General features: G+C 45.0%; 2 protein-coding genes across 2 annotated transcripts in view; one reads left to right on the forward strand and one right to left on the reverse strand.

The window, feature by feature from the left end:
* The window catches only part of XPNPEP3 (X-prolyl aminopeptidase 3), an 84,927-nt gene extending 83,790 nt beyond the window's left edge, over positions 1-1,137 (reverse strand). Inside the window, exon 1 of the mRNA XM_008058130.2 lies at positions 979-1,137. Within this exon, the coding sequence (XP_008056321.1) occupies positions 979-1,042 (64 nt within the window). The 5' untranslated portion in view covers positions 1,043-1,137. The remainder of the gene's footprint in view (positions 1-978) is intronic.
* A 402-nt stretch (positions 1,138-1,539) lies between these two features.
* The window catches only part of LOC103260491 (ST13, Hsp70 interacting protein), a 35,858-nt gene continuing 27,510 nt past the window's right edge, over positions 1,540-9,887 (forward strand). The window contains exon 1 of the mRNA XM_021712380.1: positions 1,540-1,779. Coding sequence (XP_021568055.1) covers positions 1,670-1,779 — 110 coding nt within the window. The 5' untranslated portion in view covers positions 1,540-1,669. The remainder of the gene's footprint in view (positions 1,780-9,887) is intronic.

A 9,887-nucleotide genomic window follows, 5' to 3' on the forward strand; every position in this document is an offset into this window, starting at 1 on the left:
GCCACTGCACTCCAGTCTGGGCGACAGAGTGAGACTCCAACTCAACAAAAAAAAAAGAAATCATAGGTTGTGTCTGATCAACTGCACATTTTATCTTTTTATCTGTCCCATGGAGAGGGACAGCTTTCTGCAGCTTTACTATTAGAACCAAAGAACAAATTCTGTGCACTGGAGAATGACTTTTTATTTTTCATAATAAGGAGTAAGTCGATATAATTAACATTCCATTTTCAATGAATTCAAGTATAGCAACATAAATATATGCCAAGACATAGCTGTGATGTCAAATATCATGTATTCTGGTTCACACATTGGCCCCCAAAACTGAAATGTGATCCAAGGGCAGATCCACCAGCAAGGCAGATGATTCAATTTTCACTGATTAAACCTGATGTTCATCAGATGAATTGGTCGCAATAGAGCACACCCAACGAAAAATCATTTCCCTGATTCTTGGGGTCCTTTGTCTTGTCTTTACAAGCACAGGACTTTTGAGACACAGAAAGCCCCGGGAGTATTTCCAAACATTACCTCTTCTGAGAGAAACTGCTTAAAGCGTTTGTGTTACTACATGTTTCTTGTATATTCTGCAGTCAACTCTCAAATTAACTCTTTGAAAACAAGAAAATGAAGACTTTAGGTTGACTTAACAGAAACAAAAGCTACTTGATGTGAGACACTTTGCCACCTATGCAAGTGTGGTAACCGACACAACTTCTGAGTACGAGTAATTCTGAAGACAGCCCTTCGGGGGAAGACACACTTTTCTCTCTGAAGTCATTTCAGCTTCCCAGAATACCTCAATGGTAGGGGAAACAGAGGGCCCGCCCTTTTCCAGGAGCAGCCGGTAAAGAAGAAATCCGCGGAGAGCACAGAGGGTTTGGGAGAGGAGGCCCCAACAGAAGGGTCCGCCGAACTAGGGATCGCCTGAGACCAACTTGGATCCCACTGGGGGACACCGTGGGAAGAGAATCTAACCTGAAAGGCCGCGGGCGTTTGCTACAGCGGGAACCAGCTTGGGGGCTGAGAGCAGCCAAGGCATGACGGCCTACTTCACGCGTCAGGAAGAGAAAGAGGCAAACGACAGGAAGAGCAACCGCCCGCAGGGCCGCGTCGCCAAGAAACCGGGCCAGCCGCCCGCCTCTTCCGGCGGGCACCGCCCACGGGCTTTCCTTCCGCCGCGGCGCAGAATGCTGACGTCAAGCCCCAGCGTTGACCGCTGCTCCTGCTAGACGGCCCTTTTCTCTTGAGGGCGTTGTGGTCCACTGAATGCTCATGTTCGGAGTATGTGACTCTCTAGGTCTCCATGGAGGGGCTGATATCTGCCGCCTCTTTGAAAGCACCCTTGTCTGGGGTTGACCCATCCAGAGAACTGGTTCAGAGTTAAGGCTATACAAGAACGTATGTGTAGAGAGGCAGGCAGCTGCACGAACAGCCACGCTTCTGGAAGGTTCCAGCGAGGGCGCAGGAACAGAGGTAGAGGGAGCAGGAATGAGCGAGCGAAGGACCCGGGGTCACGAGACTGTTGGGTGGGCGGAGCCAGCGGCCGGGGAGGTTCTAGTGTGTTCTTCTTCACGGCAGCCGCCCCCTTCTACGCGATCACGCTGAGCCAGCGCCCGGGCCTGGGATCCGCTGTAGCCTCCTTGGCGTCGCCCTCCGCCTCCTGACCATGGACCCCCGCAAAGTTAGCGAGCTTCGCGCCTTCGTGAAAATGTGTAAGCAGGACCCGAGCGTCCTGCACACCGAGGAAATGCGCTTCCTGAGGGAGTGGGTGGAGAGGTGAGACCCGGGCCTGAAGACCATCTGGGGCGGGCTGGAGGGCGGCCAGAGGGGGAGCTGGGCCGGAGCTGGCGGCCGGGAGTGGGGTCGCCACCCCTTGGTGGTTCGCTCCTTGACCTGCAGAGGGAGGCAACTTCGAGACGTTAATGGAGGATCGGAAGCCTCGAATAGTGCAGGAGCGGGGAAGCACGGGCCAGAGCTGGGTTCCGTGCACCCTGGGGTCGCCGGACGTGTGTCTTGGGTGAAAGATAAAAAGAGACGACTGCGAATACTTGGGCACTGGAGGCAAGAAGAGCAGGAACTGCAAGACTTAGTTCTTGAGTGGGGTGGTTTTCTTTAAATCTCTTGTGTCTTGCACACATCGCTTTGACACACAACTCCTTTACGCCTCTCTTAAATAGTGGTCATTTATCCAGTAAGTTACAGTAAAAAACAATTTTGGTTGTCCTTTCCTCACAGCGATTCTCACTGCGTAGAATTGGTTATCTTGGGAATCACACTTCCGTTAGTGGCAAGGCAATCAATCCAGACACTTTTTAAAAATTACGGACGCGGTGGCTTATGCCCGTAATCTCAGCACTTTGGGAGGTGGAGGCGAGAGGATTGTCTAAGTCCAGAGGTTGGAGACCAGCCTGGGAAACTTGGCGAGACCTCGCCTCTACAGTAAATTTTTAAAAATTAGCTGGATGTGATGGCGCGCGCCTGTAGTTCCAATTACTTGGAAGGCTGAAGGGGAAGGATCGCCTGAGCCCAGGAGGTCGAGGCGGCCGTGGCCCTTAGCGTGCCACTGCACTCCAACCTGGGCGACAGAGTAAGACTCCGACTCAAACAAAAATTTTTTTTTCAAAGATCGGCATGTTTTCAGGATGTATTCTTTAACTCTAGAGTACCTCACGTGCAAGGAACTGAACAGGCGTTGTGCCAGGCGCTGGGAAACGTATAAATACTGTCTATGTAGGGATACAGGTAAGTAAGTACAAAAGTTCTTTTTAATATTTACAGTATAATAGAGATTAGGGAGGAAAGGCAAGAGGGAAATCTTCCCTGAAGAAATGACTTTTAAAAATCATTGCTAATGGGGAATTTAACGGGTGACATACAAATTGTACTTCATGGGGATAGTAACTGCAACTCTTAGAAGGTAACTACTGTGAATGTTAATCTGTTTAAGAAAAAAATTTTTTTTTTTTGTGACAGGGTCTCTTGCCCAGACTGGAGTCTAGTGGCACTATCATAGCTCATTAGCATAGAACTTCTGGACCTGAGCCTCCCAAATAGCTAGGTCTACAGGCGCTTTAGGATACTGGGCTAGTTTTTAAAAATTTTTTTGTAGAGATGAGGTCTTGCCCTGTTGCTCAGGCTGGTTTGGAACTCCTGGCCACAAATGATCCTCTTGCCTCAGCCTCCTAAAGCATGAGCTGCCTATTTTAGTATATGTTTTTTAGTGAAAGATGACCCCGTGATTACCAAATATTTGGCTGAGTATTTACAAGCTTGTTTTCAGAAAAAATCTTAAGTTAAAATGTATCAATGTTGTATATGGTAACTTTTTTCATCTAAGAAGTTTTTCTGTCTTTTTCTCCCCCCATGTTTTCTAGCTACTGTATGATTTTTACTTAGGTTATATATATGAAATTCTCAGACCATTTAATGTTAGTTATTATAGTAACTATAACTGTTAGCAGTCAACAGGAACTCTATTTTGCAAACTTCTTGCTTCTCAAGAGAAAAACCCACAAGTTGCTGTTAGAGAAATGTTGGGACTAGGAGTTAAGGGCTAGATTTTAGTCATTTTCTCCACTGAATAACTTGAGGATCCTCATTAAGATATTTGTATGCTTTTATCATGCTATATCTGCTCATTATAGGAAACATCCTGCAATTAATAAATTTTTCCTAAAATTCAGGTAAAGCAGACATATACCATAGGAAGAAATAGCTGGCTCCTAGTCGGCATGCTAGCTGTGCCTGTAGTTCCGGCTACTTGGAAGGCTGAGTTGAAGGTTCACAGGAGCCCAGCAGGTCAACGTTGGGGTGGCTGTGAGTGTGCCACTGCACTCCAGCCTGGGTGATGGAGTGAGACTCAAACTCAAAAAAAAAAAAAGCTGCTCCAAGGGTGAACATTATGCTAAGTGGATATCATGTTTTTGTTCCATTCCTAATAGAGTGGAAGAGGAGATGCTGAAGAAAAAGATAAAACATGCCTAAGAATAATGTAATTTGTGCTGAAGTGATTATGGTTATGTAGAGAATTCTAATTTTTTTTTTTTTGAGTTGGAGTCTCACTCTGTCGCTCAGACTGGGGTGCAGTGGCCGCTCCTGGCCACCATATCCTTGACCTGCTGGGCTCTGGCGATCCTTCTGCCTCAGCCTTCCAAGTAGCTGGAACTACAGGCGCGCACAACCACACCCGGCTAATTTTTGATTTATTGTAGAGATGAGGTCTCGCCAAGTTGCCAGGGCAGGTCTCGAACCCGCGGGCTCAGGCAATTCACTCACCTCGGCCTCCCAAAGTGCTGGGATTACAGGCTGAGCCACCAAGCCTGGCCCTAATTTTTTTTTTAATTGGAGTCTCACTCTGTCACCCAGACTGAAGTGCAGTGGCACACTTCCGGCCACCACAGTCTCAACCTGCTGGGCTCTGGCGATCCTTCCTCCTCAGCCTTCTAAGTAGTCAGAACTACGGGTGTGCACTACCACGTCTGGCTCGTTTTTGATTCACTGTAGAGACGAGGCCTCGCCAAGTTGCCCGGATGGGTCTTGAACCTATGGGCTCAGGCAGTCCACTCACCTCAGCCTTCCAACGTGCTGGGATTACAGACTGAGCCACCGAGCCTGGCTGAGAATTCTAATTTAAAATCTACAAGATACTATGTGTCAAGCACTACTTTTTCCAGAAAATAGCCGTGCATCTTATTTTAACATTTCTTAAAGGTAATTCCAGTTTTCATTCTGGTTTTATTTACAGTTTTGTGGCATACTGAATTGTTTAATATGAGGTAAAGTATCTTGGCATAGGCATATTCTAAACTTTTTTTTTTTAAGTCGAAGTCTCACTGTTGTCCATACTGGAATGCAGTGGCATGCTCATAGCCAACGCAGCCTCGATGTGCTGGGCTCAGGCGATTCTTCCACCTCTGCCTTCCAAGAAGCTGGAACCACAGGAGCACATTAACACTTCCAGCTAATTTTTTGATTTATTGTAGAGATGAGGTCTCACCAAGTTGCCCAGGCTGGTCTCCAACCCCGAGCTCAGGCAATTCTCTCGCCTCAGCCTCCCAAAGTGCTGGGATTAGAGGCATGAGCCACAGTTTCTGGTCTCATTCTGAACTTAAATTGGGATGTTTAGCATAGGAACTTTTTCTATCTATTTCAATCTATACTTAAACTTACATTTTTATAGACTCTGAGTCCTTTGAGTTTGTGTCAATTGCTCTCTTCTCTGCCTTCATATCACTAAAAGCAGTCCAAGAGTATTGCAGATTGAGCTGAATTTGGAGACTTGTAAATCCTGTAATATTCCTAGGATTATCCTGTTATTGGGGCTCTTTAAGTTGAAGACGTTTGAGTTACTCACCTATATTAAATTAGGCTTAGTTGTTGGAGAACTTTATTTTATGTAAGGATTTATTAGTTTAACCTTTTAAATTGTATAGACAGGACAGGCTTGGTGGCTCAGCCTTTAATCCCCGCACTTTGGGAGGCCAAAGTGAGTGGATTGCCTGAGCCTGTGGATTCGAGACCAGCCCAGCTAACTTGGTGAGACCTTATCTCTACGATAAATCAAAAATTAGCTAGGCGTGGTAGCACACACCTGTAGTTCCAGCTACTTGGAAGGCTGAGGTGGAAGGATCGCCGGAGCCCACCGGGTCGATGCTGGGGTGACTGTGAGTGTGCCACTGCACTCTAGCCTGGGTGACAGAGTGAGACTCCAACTCGAAAAAAACTGAATAAATTGCATAGAGAGAAATAATGAAGAAAAATTTTTCTGGACTGCTAGTCAGTGAGGGTCCAGAGAAACTGCACTTTTCAGCAAATGTGTTTGAAGGCCAGGAGCAGTGGGTCATGCCTGTAATCGCAACACTTTGGAGAGTGGGAGGATCGCTTGAACCCAGAAGTTCAAGACTAGCCTAGGCAATATAGCAAGATCCTGTCTCTACAAAAAAATTTAAAAGTTAGCCAGGTGTGGTGGTATGAGGCTATGGTCCCAGCTACTCAGGAGACTGAGGCAGAAAGATCACCTGAGCACAGGAGGTCGAGGCTGCGGTTAGCCATTATCATGTTACTGCACTCCAGCCTGGGCAACAGATTGAGACCTCCTGAATTAAAAAAAAAAGTTTTGAGTTGTTTTTTTTTTTTACTCTTTAGAGGGAGAAGTATTGTCTGATGTCATTTTCTCCCATTGAACAACTTTGCCTACTTTATTATCTTGTATCTGCCTTTATAATTGTATTTCCTGGTAATTTAATTAAAATCAAAGAGAGTCCCTTTTTGTGGTAGAGTCTCACTCTGTCACCCAGGATGGAGTACAGTGGCACGCTCATGACCACCACAGCCTCGACCTGCTGAGCTCAAGTGATCCTTCCCCCTTAGCCTTCCAAGTAGCTGGAACTACAGGCATATGCCACCATGCCAAGCTACTTTTTTGATTTATTGTAGAGAGGAGGTCTTGCCAAATTAGCCAGGATGGTCTCAAATCCCTGGGCTCAGGCAGTCCTCTCACCTCGGCCTCTCAAAGTGCTGGGATCATAGGCATGAGCCCCCATGCTCAGCCAAAGAGAATCTCTTTATATTCTACTCCTCAGCACAGTGCATGGCTCATGACTTTTAGTAAATATTTTATTTACTTTTTAGAGATGAAATCTTGCCATGTTGCCCAGGGTGGTCTCAGACTCTTGAGCTCAAGCAATTCTCTTGCCTCAGCTTCCCAAAGCTGGGATTACAGGTGTGAGCCACCACACCTGACCATAGTTAGTAAATATTTTATTTTTATTTTATTTTATTTTATTTTTTGAGTTGGAGTCTTACTCTGTCGCACAGACTGGAGTGCAGTGGCTGCTCCCGGCCACCGCAGGCTCGACCTGCTGGGCTCCGGTGATCCTTCCCCCTCAGCCTTCCAAGTAGCCGGAATTACAGGCATGCGCTTCCACGCCTGGCTGATTTTTTGATTTATTGTAGAGATGAAGTCTCGCTGCCCAGGCGGGTCTCAAACCTGCGGGTTCAGGCAGTCCACTCACCTCAGCCTCCCAATGCGCGGGATTACAGGCTGAACCACCGAGCCCGGCTTTAGTAAATATTTTAAAAGAAGTGAACAGAAAGCAATTCTACTCTGAATAGGAGAATTTAGAATGTGGCATCCAGTTTTTTGTATTGTGCATAAATAACTTGAAGGTTGTCAAAATATGAACACACATTGAAGGTTGTCAAAATATGAACACTGTGAATGAATACTTGTGTTATCCTATGTGTGGAAGATGTCTGCATCAACCCTGTTTGTGTAACAAAAGCCTATACTGGCCAAGTCCTAGTAGCAGTTTTTGGGAGGAAACTAGCTTGTTCTAAATCTTGAAAGCATTCATTGAAATTTCTGTATCTATAAATTGGTATCATCATTCAGTAGTCAATTAAAATTTAGAATGTGAGAATGTCTAAGTCTAGCTTATGAATAGACCCTCTTGTGTTTTAATTTTTATTTTTTTGGAACATTTTCTGGCTCACAGAAAATTGCAAGTACGGTACAAAGAACATTTTTTTCCGAATTGTTTGAGAGCAATACAACCTTCAAACTCAGAAAACTAATATTGATATGTTGATACTATCTAATCCTCAGACGTATATGTTGCATTGAGTTGTCTCTTATTCTCCTTCATTCTGAAACAATTAAATCTTCCCTTTTATGATCTTGACAGTTTGAATATTACAGGAAAGTTATTTTATAGAATTTCCCTCAATTTGGGTTTGTCTGATCTTTGCTTAGGATTTGATTTAGCTTAATACATTTCTTTTATTTATTTATTTATTTTATTTTATTTTATTTTTTGAATTGGAGTCTCACTCCATCACCCAGACTGGAGTGCAGTGGCATGCTCCCGGCCACCACAGCCTCGACCTGCTGGGCTCTGGCAGTCCTTCCGCCTCAGCCTTCCAAGTAGCTGGCACTACAGGCATGAGCTACCACGCCCAGCTAATTTTTAGATTTTATTGTAGAGATAAGATCTCACCAAGTTGCCCGGGCGGTACTCGAACCCACGGGCTCAGGCAGTTCACTCACCTCAGCCTCCCAATGCATGGGATTACAGGCTGAGCCACTGAGCCCGACTAGCTTAATACATTTCTTGGCAGGAATATCACTTCCCAAAGCTAGTCAAAGTTAGACTATTGTGAGTATATTTGAATGTCACCCTAAATACATTTCTAATGCTGCATTTTGAAATTTAGGAATAACACTGCATATGAAGCTTTGTGTTTTCATTAAAATCTAACTGCAGAGGACTAGTGTTTGATTACTCTTCGTTTTGAAAAATAGTTTTTTGGCTGGTTGCGGTGGCTCAACCTGTAATCCCAGCACTTTGGTAGGCTGAGATGAGAGGATTGCCTGAGGCTGGGGGTTGGAGACCAGCCTGGGCAACTTGGTGAGACCTTGTCTCTACAATAAAGCACAAAAAACTAGCCGGGCATGGTGGCGTACGTCTGTAGTCACAGCTACTTGGAAGGCTGAGGCAGAAAGATTCCCTAAGCCCAGCAGGTCGAGGCTGCAGTGGCCATGAGCATGCCACTGCACTCCAGCCTGGGCAACAAAGAGTGAGATGCCAACTCAAAAAAGAAAAAGAAAAATAGTTTTTCTATAGAAAATAATTTTATGGTGTTTATATATGCCAGTTCCTTATTGTTAAATCATTTTACTTTGCTGAATTGCAAATTAAGATGTTTTGGATCATATAATCTTCTTAGTTATTTTTGACATGGGAGCTGTTCCTTGTTAAGGATAATGAGTAATCAAAGTTGTTTTTTTTTTCAGTAGAAGTCTCATTCTGGTGCCCAGACTGAAGTGCAGTAACACATTCACAGCTAAACCACAACCTCAACCTCCTGGGCTCAGCCTCCTAAGTAGCTGGGACTACAGGCCCTGCTTATTTTTTTGATTTTTGTAGAGATGAGGACTGGCTGTGTTGTCCATGCCGATCTCAAACTCTTATGCTCAGGTGATCCTTTTACCCTGGTTTCCTAAAGTGCTGGGTTTACAGGCATGAGCCACTGTGCCTGGCCAAGATTCTTTTTTTTTTAACTATCACATTAAACTTAATGGAAGCCATGTGCATTAGATAGCACCTGTAATCCCAGTTCTTTGGAAGGTGGAGGCAAGAAGATTGCCTGAGCCCAGAGGTTTGAGACCAGCCTGAGCAACTTAGCAAGACCTCATCTCTACAATAAATCAAAAAATTAGCTGGCGATGGTGGCACACAATTGTAGTTCCAGCTAGTTGGAAGACTATAAGAGGTAGAAGGATCACCTGAGCCCAGCAGTTTGAGGCTGTGGTGGTCGTGAGTGTGCCACTGCACTCCAACCTGGGCGACCGAGTGAGACTCCAATTCAAAAAACAGAAACAAAAAACACCTTAATGGAAAGGTGTGTAGATTTTTCTATGCTTATAAGAAATTGCAAATCATATCTTTTCATTTCATCTGCTACTTTGCATTTATACTTCTTTATACTGGATTCATCAAAAGATACTAAGGTATAAAATTTTAAAAATAGATTTAAAAAAACAAGATACTAAGTTGAAATGGCAGACCACAAGGCGGGAGAAGATGCAGTACATAAAACTGACAGAGCTGTTTTCCAAGTTAACATATGTCCTTGTTTTACATAAAATTTGCTGGCTTTTAGCCAGGCTCGGTGGCTCAGCCTGTAATCCCGTAATCCCGCGCCTTGGGAGGCTGAGGTGAGTGAATTGCCTGAGCCCGCAGGTTCGAGACCCACCTGGGTAACTTGGTGAGACCTCATCTCTACAATAAATCAAAAATTAGCCAGGCGTGGTAGTGCGTGCCTGTAGTTCCAGCTACTTGGAAGGCTGAGGCGGAAAGATCGCCAGAGCCCAGCAGGTCAAG

Source organism: Carlito syrichta, unplaced genomic scaffold, assembly GCF_000164805.1.
Source record: "Carlito syrichta isolate Samal-C Ts95f unplaced genomic scaffold, Tarsius_syrichta-2.0.1 Scaffold303220, whole genome shotgun sequence".
NCBI classification, from domain to species: Eukaryota; Metazoa; Chordata; class Mammalia; order Primates; family Tarsiidae; genus Carlito; species Carlito syrichta.